The sequence below is a fragment of the Odontesthes bonariensis genome, chromosome 24, assembly GCF_027942865.1.
Source record: "Odontesthes bonariensis isolate fOdoBon6 chromosome 24, fOdoBon6.hap1, whole genome shotgun sequence".
In the NCBI taxonomy this organism is placed as follows: Eukaryota; Metazoa; Chordata; class Actinopteri; order Atheriniformes; family Atherinopsidae; genus Odontesthes; species Odontesthes bonariensis.
Genome location: NC_134529.1, coordinates 12,781,859 through 12,800,184, shown reverse-complemented (window position 1 = coordinate 12,800,184; position 18,326 = coordinate 12,781,859). Strand labels below are relative to the sequence as shown.

The 18,326-nt window shown below is 44.5% G+C and overlaps 1 protein-coding gene across 5 annotated transcripts in view; it reads right to left on the bottom strand.

The window, feature by feature from the left end:
* utrn (utrophin) overlaps window positions 1–18,326 on the bottom strand; it is a 163,933-nt gene that overhangs the window by 144,003 nt on the left and 1,604 nt on the right. For 2 of the 5 annotated variants that reach the window (XM_075459715.1, XM_075459717.1), the window contains exons 1-6: window positions 9,810–9,937; window positions 3,713–3,774; window positions 3,091–3,183; window positions 2,329–2,406; window positions 1,287–1,379; window positions 468–640 (exon numbers count right to left, since the gene is read on the bottom strand). In XM_075459715.1, coding sequence (XP_075315830.1) covers window positions 468–640; window positions 1,287–1,379; window positions 2,329–2,406; window positions 3,091–3,183; window positions 3,713–3,774; window positions 9,810–9,891 — 581 coding nt within the window. In that variant the 5' untranslated portion in view covers window positions 9,892–9,937. Of the gene's footprint in view, window positions 1–467; window positions 641–1,286; window positions 1,380–2,328; window positions 2,407–3,090; window positions 3,184–3,712; window positions 3,775–8,668; window positions 8,879–9,809; window positions 9,940–18,113; window positions 18,286–18,326 lie in introns of those variants that run through there. The other 3 variants (XM_075459716.1, XM_075459719.1, XM_075459718.1) reach the window with 3 other exon arrangements.

The window sequence follows — 18,326 nt, the reverse complement described above, 5'->3', positions numbered from 1 at the left end:
CTGAGTGTGTGTGTGTGTGTGTGTGTGTGTGTGTGTGTGTGTGTGTGTGTGTGTGTGTGTGTGTGTGTTGATGTCACTGGTAAGGACAAGGGGTTACACAACAGGGTAGGCGTACACAAACGTGAGCAAACAGTGACATGGCAGGCTCAAACAGAACAAGTCAAGCAGTGTGCACACACCCTGCAGATGCTGCCCCTGTCAACATTGACCTTCTGCCACTTTTGCAGCTTCTCTCCTCCACACACACACACACACACACACACACACAGGGTTTCATACATCTGCCATTTTTAATTAGCAGCCCTTGCCCTGACAGTAGTTGGACATGATTCACAACAAGATACAAAAGGAGAGATGTCAAAAATTTGCAATGTTTCCTTCATGCAGGATTAATTTCACAGAGTCACAAATGTTCAAAAAAAGAGAGTACGCCCAGAGAAACTACTGTGCAACAGTTTACTTTTTACCTGAAGTGGTGCAGGATGCCGTTGAGTGCCAGGCCGTCGGCCCAGCTCGTTGTGAAATTCAGCACATTGACTTCTGGGTATGAGCGGGTGCACTGTCGCACCCAACTCAGTAAGATCTTTTCACTGTTGGTCTGCTGCAGATTGGACATGATGTCCTTCATGATGTCTTTCACCTGCAGGAACACGGAGACACACGCATTCATGGAAATCTGAAAATTTGGCGTTTTCACACGTGTAAAATCGGGTATTCTCCTAACTGTAGCGTTAAATTAGCTGCTCTATGCATTCCCAAAGCGGCCGTCAAAAGTGTTTAAAATGGGTATAGAATGCGTTATAGAGAATAAGAAATTAATGAATGCACATGCACAACAGCAGACACCCAAACACACATAGAGGTGTCATTTTACCTTTCAGTACACACCAACTTTTGCTTAAACCTTCCAAAAAAATGGAAAAAAAATAAAAGGCTTTGGTGGAAAATTTTGTACGTTTTCCCGATTCAAACTAAGTCTCAAGTCTGATGCTACATAAAGTGACTGCAGTGACATTTAGACAAACAAACGACGATAAAAGAGGATTGAAAAGCTAGCACCGGAAGAACAACAAGAGTCAGGATCCCTTCATGATCAACTGTGTTGGACAGCTGTTCGACGTTTCAACAGGTCAAACTGACAAAGCGCTGGATGATGAGCGTGTTTACATGCATTCACGCGTGTGTGCACATCCACACAGAGTTTCCATCATCTGTTTTTCGGGTCCCTCTGGAACATCAGTGGGCGACGAGTTAATAAAGCAAACATTAATGAAACTCGTGCTCACCTGCCAGTGAAGGATAATACTCCAGATGAGTCCCAGGGTCAGCTTGTGGTTCCCATCCACAATATCTGTTCCTCCTATGTTTACCAAATCCACCTAAAAAAAAAAATTAAATCAAAATAAATAATCAGTGTATATCCCAGTGGTCATACCACTCCACTTAAGACTTTTTCCAGTGTGACCATCGGAGTGTGCAGGTCTTCTGTTCTTCACGTGAAGTGAAGCCAAGACTGAAGTGATTACATGTAAATATTCCAGAGGATCTGAGCACAGAGTGGATTATGAGATCAGGCGTTTGGTCAAACTATGAAGTGACTTCTGACCCATCTCCTGTACCAATTAGCCTCCATCGGGACTGTATGACTGGCTCTCTAGGTCTCTTTGTATCACACCAGCAGATCCATGTACAAACCCCGGCGTCTCTTACAAAACAGCAAGATTAGTCGTTTACTGAAGCAAACAAATCTAATTCATCAGGTGACTCATTAAGCACCGCGAATGGAAAACAAAAAGTAAGGCAACCCAATGAATTTTTCCAGTTTCTATTTTTAATTTTCTATTTTCATATCTATTACTTCCTCAGGCCTCGTTTCATTTTCTTTCCAGTCAGGCGGCTCATGGGAACTCGCAGCCAGCTGACGGTATTTTTGGCTCCTACGGGAGTGGACCTGGCAGGGTTTGCATGCAAACTCCAGACTCCCCCTTATGTCCCACAGCAGAGGTCAGAAAGGAGGAGGTGATGGGGTGAAGAGGAGAGGAAGGCCAACAGACAAGAAAAATTAAGCAATCTAATGGAAAAGCACAAGATAACATGAAGTGTATGTCTTGGCAAGGGTAGTGAGGGGCTTTTACTCAAACAAAAGCACACAATCAGATAATTACGCTGTCTATTATGGTTCCCTCTGTTTGGTTACACTGCGTCGCTGTGAAGAAACCCTGCAAACTCCTCTGGCCTAATTACACCTTTTCAAGAGCAACAGATGGACACGTTTCAGCTTCCACTAAAACAGGAGCCGATGGGACAGAAAACACCAGGCGTACTCACATTATTTTGATGCAGGACTTGAAGCACTTTGTTGACGTTGTTGAGAGAGTGCACTCTGGTGGAACCTCGCTCTTTGGTCTGAGGAAGAGGAAACGCAACAGGGATCAGCTGACAGCTTGTCAACAATTCACAAGCTAATCATGAGGCGAATCATGAAGAATCCACCGCGTTTGTTTTGTTCTCTGAGCTGGTTTCAGAGGACCGGAAGATTGAATAATTCATTTACAAGCATCCGACTTCAATTACACTAAATACTAAATCTTTTTTTAGGGTAAAAAAAAGAAGAAAAAAAATGGGTTGTCGTGTCGGGATACACTCGCTATACCAAGGAGAAGTATCCCATCACTCATCACAGCGTTTCGCACCCTACATTCATCACACCCGTTGCCCTATCAGCAGGGTCCAACTTATGGAAAGAATGGCAGGGGGTGAATAGCTGCCAGCTGAAAATCCCTTTTAAGTCTTCACATACCTCAAACACTCATTAGCACCCAATTATAGCATTAGTGTGCCGTCGCAGAGAGAGTGCGTACATGTGTGTGCCAGCATATATGGCAAAGAGACAGTTGGCACTTAGTTTGACCGCAGGTGCAAGAAAGGTGATATGTTGTTGAAGGGGTGACAGAGAGATGACACCAATAAAGAAAGGGGGAAAAAAAGTATTAATGCTGAAGAATACAATCACAAGGAATTGAAACAAATCTCAATTTATTCTAGGGTCATCAAGAGGCTCATCACATAATAATATGATGGCAAACTCACCAGGACAGCGTCGGTGAGACCCTCCAGCAGGTCGAGCAGCTTCCTCCCATCCCTCAGGTCAGAGAACATATCTTTGATGGGAGTCTTCCCTGCCTGAGAGGAGAAAACAGTGCAACAATTAGATTGTGTTTTGCCTCAAAATCAACTAGAACAGTAGAGAAATGCCAATCTATAAATTATATATAGACTGAAAAAGGTTGTTTACTATTTCATGAAAAATATTTCCTCATTTTGAATTTGATGGCAGCAACACGTCTCAATAAACTTTGGACAGGTCCATGCTGACCCCTCCGTCTTCTTTTAATAGTTTGGAAATGTCTGAGAACTGAGGAGACCAGTTGCTGGACAGCGGGAAGGTCAGTCCAGAACCCGGACTCCTACCTTACAAAGCCATGCTGTTGTAATAGATGCGGCGTGTGGTTTAACATTGTGTTGCTGAAATATGCAAGGCCTTCCCTGAAAAAGATCTGAATGGCGGCATATGCTCTAAATCAGTATAAAACTTTCAGCACTGAACAGTTGCCTTTAAGTTCTGCTTGGCTCCGAGAAAGCAGGCGCATTTTTCTGTGTGCCTCAATAAGAACAAGCAAAGAACTTGGTTGAGGAGAGTCATTTATTGTACCTTGGAGAATTGTGCATTTATCCATTTGGTGAACGTTTTCTTCTGTACTGCATCGTGCTCGTCTGCGGAAAAAGAACGAGAAGTTGTTAGAAAGGAGAAACAGACAGTGAAACAAGGTGTCATCAGTCTTATGAGGGACAGCAGAGAACTTTGCTAACGCTAAAAGTCTGTTTCAGTGTGCTTATTTCAGGAACAAACTTCACTTCAGGTCAAATCCTCTCTCACACTGACATGCTGGTGAATGGTAATTGTAGCTGGAGGCAATTACGGCTTGAAAGCATCCAGATCGATGCGGCTGGAACATCAGAAAATGAGGGGAACAAAATGTAGATAAGGAGGACATTTTGATAATGTGTCCAAAATGTCAGAAGGTGCAAACTGCCAGAAGTAAAGCGAACACACCAAACCTATTTGCACATGTGCGCACACACCCATACCCATTTATGTTGTTCCCCCAGAATCCAACTGTACACATAGTTCACATTCTCTTCCCACTTGACTCCCTCCCACCCTGCTCCTCCTTTATTCTCCAACGTGGCTCTCCAATAAGGCCTCATTGTGTGTCGGGCACAGGGTCAGCGGCTTTGATGTGCCAGAGGGATGCCTGGTTTTCTGAAATGGATTAGACTGCCTGGTACGAAATCTAAACATCTTGGCAGAAAGTTCATTTCGGCCACATTTAAAAGAATCGGATGATTACGACAGCGTTCGTATTCCAAAAAACATGTACCACACTTAGCTTTTGAATGTTTTGCAAATCGTAACTTGGAAATAAGCTGTGTTATTAGAACATCAGGGAGGCCTCTGAAGATGCAGTGTTCACCAGGGAGAAGAAACTGTTCAGTGTAAGAGTATCAATGAAACCGCTGAGAAGCCGGGCCATGTTCAGCATCTTTCCTTCTCGTGTAATCTGCTAAATAACTACTTCATTATGTTGTCAATCTGTTTTAAGCACAGTGCACCCGGGGGAGTGAGTAGAAAAAGAAATGCAATCTGTTTCTTAGCAACGTGACAGGACTTCCCTTCAGACTGTAATCTAGGGGTAAAGAAGTGGTACAAGTGTGTGTCCATAAGCGTTAAACTGCCACCATCATCCAACTGGCGGCTGCATAGGGAGCCATGAACCGGACAAAAGGTTAAAGGTTATGATCACCAGCCCTAGCAGTCATCAGCTCCTTTGTTTGGAGTGTAGAGAGTGTGTTTGCAGCCGCCGCCAGGGTGAGAAGGCGTATAAAAAACAAGAATGCACTACAAGGTTAGGCCAGAGTTAAGGGCAACAGAGGTGAAGAGGTGAAGGGAATAAGATCAGTGGTGGTGGAGGAAAGGAATGACGGGGAGAGTGGAGGACCGGACAATGTTTCTGCATTCGATCTAATCTCAGTAAAAGATACTCTCCTGGGTTCCGTATAGAGCAGGAAATGGTGAACTTTCTCATTGGAGACAAGAACAGAAGGCACAAGTTGCCTCGAGTGGTATATGCTCATTGTCCTGCATCTATGTCTTGTCTTTTAAGTGCTTTAATTCACAACACTGTACAAGGCCCTCCTGAGAGTACGCTGACCCATTTTCCCCTAGAATCTTAGGTAGCAACAGTAACGTGTCAGCATTTTTCACAGGAGACAATGCAATGAGGCGAAAGCTGATGGAAGAGTTGAATGAGTGAGACAAAGTATCCACGAGACAAAGAAGGGATCGTGTTAAGGCAATCAATTACAGCAGGACTGACAAAGCGTCGGTGCCATAACAGGAGGCCCCTGTAACTTATGGCTTTCAATTACAGTGGATGAGTTGCAAGTGGAATGGTTAAACGTGTTCTTTAAGCAGGACCAAGCAAAGGCAGAGAGAGAAAGACAGGCATGCCACAAATAAGTAAAAAGGGAGAAAAACAGGCACGCTTGGCTGAAATTATTTAGAAGCAGTAAAAATGACAGGGCAGGTATGGTTCAGGTATGCTTTCAACACAATATCAATTCTCTTTTCTAAAAATGTGGGAGCTCCCTTTCCTTACAGCTTTATCAGCACCCTGTTGAGGCCTCTGGGGTCCCAGAGGAGAGGGACCCTGTGGACTCAGGCCTTCAGGACGCTCTACCTCGTCGTCTTGGCAAGACAATAAACCTTATTCATACACACTGCCTGCCCCCCCCCCCCCCCCGCCCCCAATCTGTCTGCTGTTCCTACTCCTCAGAGCACAGGAATGTCTAACTGCAGGATAGATCAAAGTAACGTCAAGGTTGTGTGTGTGTGAACGTGTGTGTGAACGTGTGTCCAAGAGTGCGTGTTTGCATGAGCAAGAGAGAAAAAAATGAAGCCGTTTTTTTGTTTTTTCTCCAAGCAGAGCGGAGTCTGTGGGCCATCACTACGCAGCCATAATACAGCGTGAACCCAACGATTCACCCACCCACTTATGCCGCTGTGCTAACTGTGAGTGTGTGAAAAAAAATATATATAAAAGAAAAAAGCAGATGAGATGAGACTATCCACCAGGTTTTTGACTCAAGTCTGTCCGTCGGGTGTTTCTTCCGATATATCTGTTTGACTTCGGTCCAGTGCATTTCAGTGACTGAACATGGCTTAAAAAGCTCTGTTTGGTAAAACAGGGCAGTGGTCACGTATAAGAAAATATCTTAACAAAGGGGCGAAGCAAACGCACCGCGTTTTAAATCGGCTGTCGCACAAATCGGTCATTTTGTCAACTTGAATTGGTGACACAGAGGCAACGTTCCTGGGGAGATAATCTCATTTATGTACAGATAGTCAATTAAAGCGTTGCTCAGTGAGTCTTTGATTCACCGATGGATAAAAAATGTATTTATTTTTGCTGTGTGGCACCTTTAACTGAATTTGACACCCTGCTAATATTTAAAAGCAGCGAGCTTTCACTGGGAAAAAACAATCTTAATGGGTCACTTGGTCATATGACAGAGATATCCTATCAGCCCAGTGAGCACACATGAACAGACTGCTACCAGCACGGTGAGGCAAGAGTCACAGGCGAGCGCGTGCGCTTGCAAAACAAACATTCAAATATTCAGTCTGCATGTCTTGGTTAACCAGCTTATACACACATGAACACGTCGGTTTCAGCAAACGTGCACTTTGCACTCGCAGAGCAGAGCAGTCATCTGCAGTAAATGTACTCAGAGCTGAGCGTTGGCGTTTTGTGAACTGCCCAACGGAAAGTCGTGATTACATTATGAAGAGAAATCTCACCGGGATTCTCACAGCTCCACGTGTGTTCTTAATATATTACATGAATCGGAGCGTCAGGATTTCCATATCACAGCAAAGTGTCATTTTCGACCATTTTTTCCGATACTTTACGATGCTTCGATCCAAAATCGGACTAAAAAGCAGTGATGAGAGGGAATAAATAAATGAAAACTAAAAACTAAAGCGTTCACACACAAACTCTCTGAAATTCAGACTGCACCCAATTTCCTTGACCCGGTGTTGGCCCAGATTGCATAACCAAAGGTTGAAAATACAGACCACATTGCAAATAAACCTCAAAACACGGCAGGCGGGAGGGAAAAAAAAAAAAAAAAAAAAAAAAACTTGGAGACACACATGTTTCTCTCCCAGCTGAGAACACAGAGCGGACTCGTAAAAAAATTACAGCCCAGCCTCCCTCCTCCTCCTCACAGGTGGAGAGCCGGTGACCACACAGCAGGGAGAAGGGGGAGATCGCTGGAAGGCAACGAGGTGAAAATCAAACAAACCCTCATGGTTTCCACGACAGCATCACACAGCGCACAAACAAATATCCTTATTTGTCCACGTTTGCTGCACCGATGAGCCGATGTTATTTTTAGGTCATCATTCGTTTACACCTAAAATTTGAACTTTTGTGGGTTTTACATTCAGGCCTCATGTTTGGCCTCATGTTTGGCCACTGACTGAGTACAGTTCACACAACAGCCGTGCGAGCACATAGCCGAGTCGAGTAAATGGGTATTTAAAATAAAGAGCACATACGGGGTATGACACCTCAGGAGGTTGTACGCGTTCTTGTCTTTCAGTAAATCTCCACCCACGCCAAACTGTAAGGTGTTAATCCGTACACAGGACATGCACGCATTCCTCGAACAACCACAGAGGCGGATTTCCATGTCAACCATTGTCCAATGCTCAACTTACATGGCAACTTCCGAAAACCAAAAACTAATCTGATCGGAACGCAATCTGATTCGGTTTGCATGCAAATATGTGCATTATTTTGACTGCAGGTTGACAGGAATGTATAGCATTCCTATCATTTCCCATGCATGCCTCCCTCCTCCCCTCAGTGGTCACTTGTCTAAGCTTGTCCCAGCCGGCGCAGCTTTGTTGACACTGTTCTCTCACTATGATGTGGGAATTTGTAGGGAAAACTCTCTGAAACGTCCAGAGCGATTAACACATATCCCCACTTACCATCTTCAAAACACCCCTGTGTTCTAACGTAGGTGCTTGGGTGGCTGTAATTAGGGGTGAATGAAAACAGTGAGGTGAAGGTGCTGGAATGTAGTGAAGTCGGAGAAGGTGAAAAAGCCGTGCAGAACAAAGACAAGGTCGGTCCTAGAAGCAGAGGCGCAGCAAGAAAGCTGAAAATCACCGGAGAGAAAAAGACGTGCGACAAATGTCAACAACTTTATCTAGTTTTAACTTCAACTCTGTGGGGATACAGGGGTCCAAAGATACCTCTTGGGAACACGTCCAAAAAGCTTCTGAAAGACTAAAGCACGTACCCGAGGCTTATATAATTGTTTGTGCATTTACCGAAAAAGCGAGAAAAAGCACAAAAAAAAAAAAACAGCTTCCCCTCCATCCATCTACTTAAAAGCTCACAAAAACCTTGATCAAACTGCACAAGACCCCTAAAAGTTCATATTTGTCTCCAATATCTGCAGTGTGAGTCCATCGTGCCCGAGGCACACCGAGCTGCCGCCAAACCACAAACCTGCCAAAAGTTCCTACCTCTGAGTTTGACCCGAAACTGTGCCATCTTTTACCAAAACTCGCCACAACGTTGACCAGAGGAAGCAGCAAAACGGACAAAAAGAAAAGGACAAGGAGAGATAATCCAAGCTCATCGGTGCAAAACAGACTCTAGTATTCCTGCCCTCCTTTACTCCTCTCTCCTCTGCCACTTCTTGACCACATAGGGAGGGAAACGATCAGAAGAAAGCAGCAGCAGAGAGAGCAGGGAGGGAAAGAGGGACACTGTCAATGAAAGGGAAAGGGATTGGAGCTGAGTGGAACAGGACAGAGCAAGCCAGGAGTGGGGAGTCATACTGCATCGTGGGATACGCGGAAGCGCACAGATAAACAGTTTGGCACCATCTCAGCATTCACTGCCATCACAAGATGAGGAACAGAGACAAAGAAGGGCGTTATCAGGCGGAGATTGGAAAACAATCAAACAACACATGAAGATAGAGGGGGCGATGCGGTGGGGCAGAGGCATCGGCTTTCTGCTATGCCTTTAATGGAGATCTGCTGAACAGAAAGGTTAGAGCAAAACTCTCCTCCAAGTTCAACTCAGCAAAGAGTGAAGGCACTGTTAAGATGTAGGGTCACAGAAAAACTATTATATAGCCTTGTCAAAATGTGCAAACTCGACGTGCTCAGGAGGGTTTTTATCCTTAACTCCATCGTCATCGCTGAGTGGCGTCGGGCCTTTTGTAGAGAAGATGAGCCATGATGGAAAGATGGCCTGCACACAATATTACAAGTGTGAAGCAGCAAAAATGGGTCCAGCTTCATCATTTTTACATAAAAATATTCGTCTCACATTCTCTCATCTGTTCGCCTTTGCGTGGGTTGACTGAATGGGACGATGCGAGCAAGCAAAACTGTCTGCAAAGACTTGGTGATGTGTGATGTTGCACTGGCTGGAAAAAGATGCAAAGACCACAAAGATGCTCGACATTCAGAGCAATACATCCACACAGATAACCAATACGTAGACTAAAAGCAACAATGCAGCATAAAAAAGGTCCGCAGCATTAAACTAGCAGAATCAGTCGGGGCTTTACTGTTGCAACCCGTTGACAGTGGAACAATCAAATGTTAAAGATGTTCGGCCTGCCTTTAAAGACAGTGGAGGCATGCTTACCCAGGTCGAAACTACATTCAGCCTTTCCTTTCCTTCGGAAAAAGTTCCGGTTTCTCCACGACATCCGTTTAGCCAAATTCATGACGGAAAGCAAGCTTCTCACATAAAGAGCGGAGGAAAATCAAGACAGAAAAGAGTGACAACAACAAATCCGGAACAGGAAGAGAAGGTGGTGGCGGTGGGAGAGCAACAGAGGCAGCGAAAAAAAGAAAGAGGAAGTGGAGGTACGAGTGTGTTGATAGAGTAAACTGGGCGGGTTTATTTGGGGTGATGGGCCCGCCTGTCTGGTGTGACATCACACACACACACACACACACACACACACACACACGCACACACACACACACACACACGCACACACACACACACACACACACACACACACACACACACACACACACACACACACACACACACACACACACACCCTCATACACTGACAGCGAGGGGAGAAAAGTGTGTGACAAAAACAGGGACAAGCTCTCAGCTGGTCAATTAATAGGTAAGTGACAGGTGGCAGACATGTGTGTGAGGCACATTTGCTCTGCAGCAACTGACAGCTGATTGACTCCCCAAAATCCCAGACCTCCGCAGGAAACAACAGCTTTGCAAACCCCCCCCCCAAAGTGTCAGCAAACAACAGCAGGTAAACACTGCCAAAAGTGACTGCATTACTGTAACAAACTGTGGCATGGCTTCAGACATTCAGAGCAGGGCTATGAGCTGGTGCAGAGAGGGTGAAATGGAGAGCGAGGGTCGGCGGAAAGGGAGGATTGAAGTCCACCAATAACCAAATTCCAGGATCTGACTGAATGAAAGACACTTTCCTCCAGCTAGGAGATGCAGCAGCCGGTCTGGTTACAAGTCAGAGAGACTGACTGGTTTGGGCGAGGCTGCTGCTGGCAGCAACCGAAGGAAACCAAGGCTGAAGGGATCTTCCCTCTACACTTCAGTCGAACGCCTCTCCAACAGCATCCACCAGTCTGCTTGAATTAGCCACGCAAGAGCATCCACACCGGCACAAATGTCTTACTCTCTCCCATAAGCACACTTTTCATGTGATCATAATTACACTTCAAACCAAGGTCCAAAGTGAACACGAGTTTTTATTGTCTCATCATACACCTCGCTTGAGTTTTCATGCCAATCAGAGTTGTCTGTTTTACTGAACGTCCGGTAATTATTCTAAAATGACTGATGAACATTTATACGGATGACTGCCTGTGCGCAATGAAGAACAGCCAAACAGCCTTAATGGAAATGAAATTAGCCACAATTCGGATCAAGAGTTTCCACTGCTAAATGAAATGACCCTGACTGCCATTTAACTGTGCGTACTGGTCTGTTGAACTCACAGAGTCTCCCCCACCACAAGCCCAAGGACCCACACAAGATTGAATCTACAGTTTGCTACTTGCTTGGCAAAATGCCCAAAACTGATAAGGGGGGGGGGGGGGGGGGGAGCCGCTCCACCCATATTTCTCACTTGATCAGAATCTCAAATAGGAAACTTGGAAAAACTCTGATACACACGAGACAAATATTCTCAGAGGGGATGGAGCCCAATTTTTTTAACTTTGGAAACTTAAAAGATAGTGACCAAAATGAGACTCAGAGAGACTACAAATACCGCTTAAATCTGCGATCGTACCCATTGTACAGCAATATGGGGCGATACTGTTGCAAAAGTTGAACCTTGAAATATCTTAATGGCATATTAAATAAATTAATGGCAGGTAAATGTTGTCCCGCGGTGGTGCACATTGTGAACATCCTCTTGTGACTGTCACAGCGAAACTCTCGGAGACTCTCATTTGCCACTGATTCACTTGAATCAGTATCAGTAGTTCAGCTGGTACCTGAAAGTACAGACTTCAGTTCCCAACCCTGGTAAACGAGTTCAAATGAAACATAATTGGAATATAGCTACTCCTAAATATAATTTTGGGTGGGTTTGTCTTCAAAATATTCCTAAATTGAATCAAATCCACATGTGTACACATTGGCCCAACCAGCACCCGAGAAAAAGAGAGAAAGAAAATCCCACACATCCCATCATCCCACTGACCTTTATCCACACCCTTGGAAAATGTAGATTCACATGTTTACTGTAGTTCCATAAGTCTGACCAAGGATCTTTCTTGTTCTGTCAGTGTCTATCCAGCCCCTCTATGCAACACAAACAAAACATCTGATGGATCCAGGCAAGTAAGGTTCCCTTTTTGCAGCACCATAAGGACAAAAACAAGTGACTAACCAGCAGCTAACTAAACAAACAAATTTGAACCACGAGAAAGTCAGAATGTGGATAAAGGTATGCCGCTGCATCTTCGAAGGGTTAATTCAGCCTATTCTTTTATTTAGTAAACGGTCATGTGAGGGGTCAGAAGGTAGACTGGGCAACGTGGCTTTGTGGCCCTAATGAGCTAAGAGAAGGGAGTAGAAAGGGGGATTTAAATTTCAAGGTTTTGCTTTGGTTGCTTTGGAAGACGAAGATTGTCCGTGTGCGTTTGACAGCTCTAGGGACATAAAAGCCTGACTATTTTCTGCTATTTCCAGCCTTCTTCTGAAGAGTTTAAATGTCATCTGCGCTGGGTGGAGTGACTGTTCGGTGCTTGCACATGGACCGAAGAGGCAGAGAGTCCCACAGACTACCACACCCAGGGGAAATGTTTTGGCCAGAGCCTCCAGTCCCAAATTTCCAGCGAGGATTTTGCAGAGCTAGTTTCCTCCCACTTCCCAGGCACTCGGATTCAGCCACAAGCGAGGAGGCAAAGAAGCACACGGACTTGTGTGCCCACATGAATGTGCTCAGCTGCGAGGAGGACACATGCAGCCGAGTTCCCTGTGAATGTGTCTTTCTCAAAGTGGAAAACTCTCATTGACCCACAGAGGAGAGTAAGGTTTAAACCAGAGGCAACAAAAAAAAAAAAAAAAACAAATTCAGGTCATTGCATTGCATCAATGGGCGGCAACAGTGAAAGCTTCTTTGTTTTGACTTGTGCTCCATCCATGCTGCCCACACATACAAATACACACCCGTCATTATCTGTTTGCGTAACAGTGCACTTGATGACAATTTTTTTTTTTTTTTTTAATCCCCTATTGTACAGTGAGGCAATATTACTCCTGATAGCCTCAGTGTTTCAAACATTTAGTTCTTAATAAGTAATCCAACTCCCCCCCCCCCCCCCCCTTTCCTCGCAGCAGCTGAAATATTCCCAAGTGTTCGGTACACCCTCTTGCAAGAAGCCAAGGCTTGAATTGAGGATCTGTGACATGCAGCTGAGCTAGTATGGCGACAAGTCACGCCCTCCACACCCTCAGTTTGGTTAATTATATTCTTGGGCTCATAGAGACGACAACACCTCTGACTTTATACTGCACGTCACACCCAAAGATAATATGTAAGCAGATGGTCCCGTGCGTAGCCGAGTAGGTAGAGTTGGCAGTCAGGCATCTCATTTCAGGAAGGGCAACCAACTTCTTTCTCTGTTTCATATTAAATGCAGGGGGGGGGGGGGGGGGGGGTACATTCCTTCTTTGTCTATTCCTCTAAGATCATCTAAATCTAATCAGTTAGGACAGACAATTTTGCAGCTGTATACAATCATGAAGTTCAGAGGTACTTTCCAAATCTGATTTATACGGCTTGGGAATAACACTGCAAGATGATAGAATAAAACTATAGAATCAAAAGGGATTGATAGGCAAAGGGCAGGAAACAAACAGACACAACAATTAAGGACAAGACCTTATGTATAAAATTGTCTGCGGGACGATCATTTTTACACCCACCTAACTGTGCGGTGAAATTGGCAAACACGCTCACAGCTTATACGTGAGACCCCGGGTCAGGTAACCGAAGCTGAATGAGGGAGATTTTCAGAAGGTGCTACACAGAAGAGCTCTGAAGTGACAAGAGTGTGTGTGTGCGTGTGTGTGTGTGTGTGTGTGTGTGTGTGTGGGAGGGTAGGGCGTGGTTAAACAACAGCTTCTGACACTCCTGAGGATGATATCTGACCTTTCACATTTGTCTGCATTCTCTCATGAGCTGAGCAGGCCAGGACTCAGACACAATCCGATGGTATATCAAGGGTTAGAAGATAATCCAAGCAGAACTTTGTCGAATAGCGACTGTGAGAATCCTTAACGCTGTGACCACAATGTACGTGTTCAAAAGCAGGCTTTGGCTTAATGATTATTTTCACTGGCTACTCGTAGATTCTTTTCGTCCAGTTTAATCTTTTAGTCAATTAAACCCCAAGCAAAGATTTGACCATTGTTCCCCACAGTTCAAGTGATATCTGATAATCTCATGACTGATTTGAAGCAAAAGAGCTGAGCTGTATGGTGTCTCCAGACGTTGGTGGTACAGGAAACGGTGTTGTCATAGAATAAATTATATGTGGAGAAGATTAAAAAAGAAAAACTGAGGTGAACAGGAGGAAAACGAAGAGCGCTTCAGTGACTGCACTAATTTCTGGGAAATATCTTGGATGTTGTATCACATCTTGGAAGACGCACCGGTTTATTGTTTACTGGTTCGTGGGAAACTGCTGGTGAATCACGCCATTTTAATCTTTGCCAGGTCAGACAGGATCTGCAGTCGAGTTGTTCCAATTCCCCATAACGCTCATCAGTGCTCCTCAAAATAGGTCAAATACATTAATGGAGGGGTTTTTTCGATTTTTACCGTTTCCGTTGCACTTCTTTTTTTATTATTCACATCTTCTCAATGTGAATCAATAAACAGCAATGAAACTTATGCTTCTGGGAGCAAAGCACTCACTTATTTCCAGTTCAGGGTCCTAAGTCGACAAGACGATCCATCTTCAAGTCGTTCCCAATCACGGTTTGCATGTTTGTGGAGATGAGAGAAAATACAGCTACTGGCAAGCACTTATGATCTCTGTTTTAAATGCCAGTTTAACTAAGCTGCGTAACAGTTACGTTACCCTACTGGATCTAATTGTCTCTCTAATTGTGTGGCTTTGTACGAACATTACAGCCATAAGAGTAATTTAACAGGAACGTGTACAACTGCTTTGACTACACCGACACCTCACTCAAGTTAAAAAATGATTGGAGAGCTGGTGTTATCCAAAAACCAGGTTCAAATAATTCATGATGAATTTGACAGTCTGGTAAACTGTCTCAGTTGGGCAGCAAGGTTTCATTTTTTTGCTTTGGCCACATCTTCCTCCTGTCCTCCATCAAAACCTCTGACAAAGAGAAGCGAATACACTGTAGTTGTGACCTCACTATAGCACAAGTTTAAAAGTGGAACACGCTCCAGCTGAAATAACTGATCTGAAGCTAAAGAAAATAACAGAATGTGCTCAGCCTCTCGAGGATCAGGATGAGCCGTACTAGCTTTCCGTAAGTGCATAATTGTGACAAAAAGGGGCGCTCCGATCTAGTGCGCTCTTCATAATTACGTATAAACACCTCAACCACTCCATCATGCCCATGTGGTCGTCAGCATGGAGATCACATGACCACGAGCACCAATGCGTGTAGTCTCAGTTGTGAAAACAAACTTCCACGCTCACCTGCTTGTCAGTCACCCCTCACGGCTCGTGTTGCAGCTCCACATTAGCCACAAATCTCCTTCTCACCATGCAGCTACCTGCCTCCATTACTGACAGCGCACCAGACAAAAGTCAGATTCATTTAGATGTCAACAACCAGCCTCTGTAGTTTCTAAGAGATTACAGAGTGTGTGAGGGTGGAACAACGTGTGTCCCACTGCCCTTTTTCCCCTCACTGCTTAGGCCTATAGCTGCCTCCTCTTCCTTAACTTAGTTTTAGAGTCCACATACTGTGAAATATAAAACAGAACATCTCATTTCAGCCATATTTCTGTAAACCCATCAACTCCACACACACACACACACACACACACACACACACACACACACACACACACACACCTCCTCTTCGTGAAGACAAGAAACAGTTGAGTGAAGGTCTGCAGGTTGCCACAACAGAAATACTCACTGGTGAATACTTCCAGTTGTTTTGGAGTGATGGAGCTCCTCTACGTGCTACATTTTCAACATTACTTTTGGGGGTTGCTAGGGCAACCGGAATCTTTGCGAGAAAAGCATTGTGGTCTGGAGACAGGCACTGTAAATTACAAACTCCATCGGCAAAGTGGAATTCCTGGCCTTGGAATCTGCCTGAGCTCCGAGGCCGTGTGGACGAGAAAAATCTGGCAATGGGGCCGGACTTTTTTTTTTTTTTTTTTCCCCTTTTCCTTTTTTAAATACTGTGTTTCACAGTCAAGTTTGAGGCAGCGGCCCTGGACAGCTGCCAGGGGAACTGAACATGCCAGAATCAAGGACATCCTACAGCATGTGCGGTTTTTTATGTCCACATAAGCCTTTTTATGATGATCGTTCAAATCAACATGACTCTCTTAAGTCACGTGTCAGTGATTTTGTATCCTGAACTGATTGCTGCTTTAATCTGAATTTTTAAACAAGACATGTGACTCGGATCAGGTTTTCTTAAAGTATAACCATCTCCATATGACAGTGAAGCATGCCGACTTGATCTATAATAACGGTATCATCTACTTGCTTTCCTTTCTTTTGGTTTTCTCTTGGCCGTGTATGTAACTTAAGCCATGTCTTGTAAGCCCATTCCAGCCACATACTGCTTAGGCCTCTCATAATTGTTATATAATTGCTCAGTGCCCATTAATTGAGCTTCCTGCAATGATTTTGAATGAGCATTACAACAGTACCCATTTATGTGATCAACCGCTAGAGGAAACTAACAGAAATGTCAGAGAGATTTTCTTCATTTTCCACTGTTTGAGCTTGAAATGGTGCACTTTTAATGACATCATCTTGTTGCAACCCCGTCCTCTGCTGTGGTTTAATGGCAGAGGGTGGGAACTGGTTTCACTGGTGTTCATTTTATCTCAAAGGACACCCCAGGCCAGGTACAGACTGACTGCCAATAGAAGAGATAGATTTTTGTTGGCATATACAACCTGTATCTACACTTATTCTAGAACGTCTGAACGCACGTCCACATTTGGAGGCGTTTGGAAACGGGACTCTGATCAGGTATCAGTGTCTCAAAGCAAACGCTATGATGCTCAGCGTCTTCAGGGTCACTCACGACACTAAAGGAAGTCTCACCAGTAAATGTTTATGGGCACAGCACCGATAAAAGCAACCTGGTTAACGTTGTGCCGTACCAGCTTATAAAGTATAATCAACTCGCACTAAAACACCAATAAACACAGAAATCCATAAAGATAGATTATGTCACCTGCCAATCACGGTGTGGACACTCACATTCAGGTAAGAATGTTCTGTCCAGCGTAAAATGCCACTAATCCAAACACGCTGAGTACAGATGAAGTTTGCTTAAAATGGAAAGAACCTCAGCTACAGCTCCCAAATTCTACTATCTGCCAGGTACCCGTTTCTGAAAATGTAGCCTAAAAGGCAACAAGAGAAATTCTTCTTTTCTTTTTAACTTCTATTTTCCAATGTTCATCGCTAGTAAAGGGCTCCTGTTGTCCTTCATATGGCGTATGTGCATTCATACGCCATATACTTATACTTTAAGTGTGGGCAGAAAAGGCCACTCTCTGCTCATTTTGAACAGTAGTTTCATGATCATCACAGACGATGAGATTCTGTGCACTTGATGTAAAGAAAATGAAAAAAAAGAAACAAGAAAAAAGGCATTCTAGATTGTCAGAAATGATCATCATAACAGTGCACAATTAAAGCATTCCTCTCACCAAAACAACAACTTGTTTGCAAATGTCTCTCTCCTCCAGAGTGGCGTCTACAAAGGATTAACCTATGGAATGGAAAGAGCCACAGAGAAAGCGATCACTGGGCGCGGCTCTCTCAACCCATCCCTGCATTCTTGTCTTTCCTTTTCTCTGCTGCCATTGGTCACCTTCCCTGTTACTTTCTATCTCTCTCAGCAGACCTGTGAACCATCTCCAGTTCCCTTCGGGCTTTTGTTGCTTTGCTCTGCCTCTGTCCGTTTCCCCCTTTGCCTCTATGGGAACTGAGCTTAACCGAGCACAACAGGGCTTCTGGCTCTGCGAGGCCTTCCTTTCAGAGACCACCCTTGAGTGTGTACAACCAACCGTCCCCTTGTGAGATAATGAGATATGAGATATATCCCCATGAGAGATCTGTGACCGTTTGGACTTGCACGTGTGCCGCACAAGCTCTCCGTGCCGGATGCTCCGTATGGACCACCAGGTCCTGAACACAGCCTCGTTATAACAGAACAACTGCCAAACTATCAAAAACATACCGGATCTCCATTTGATGATTTCATTGAACTCTTCATTGGCTCCTCCTCCCTCGGCCGTGTCACCATGAAACGCCATCGTGGTCAATTAATCCAATAACGACAAAAGTAATGTGAATTCCGCCACGCACTTCCAGGCCTCCTCGCACACAGCGAAGGAGCCCTCTGTCTGTACCTGCGAGCAAGAACAGAAACGGGGTTTTAGTCATGCAGTGA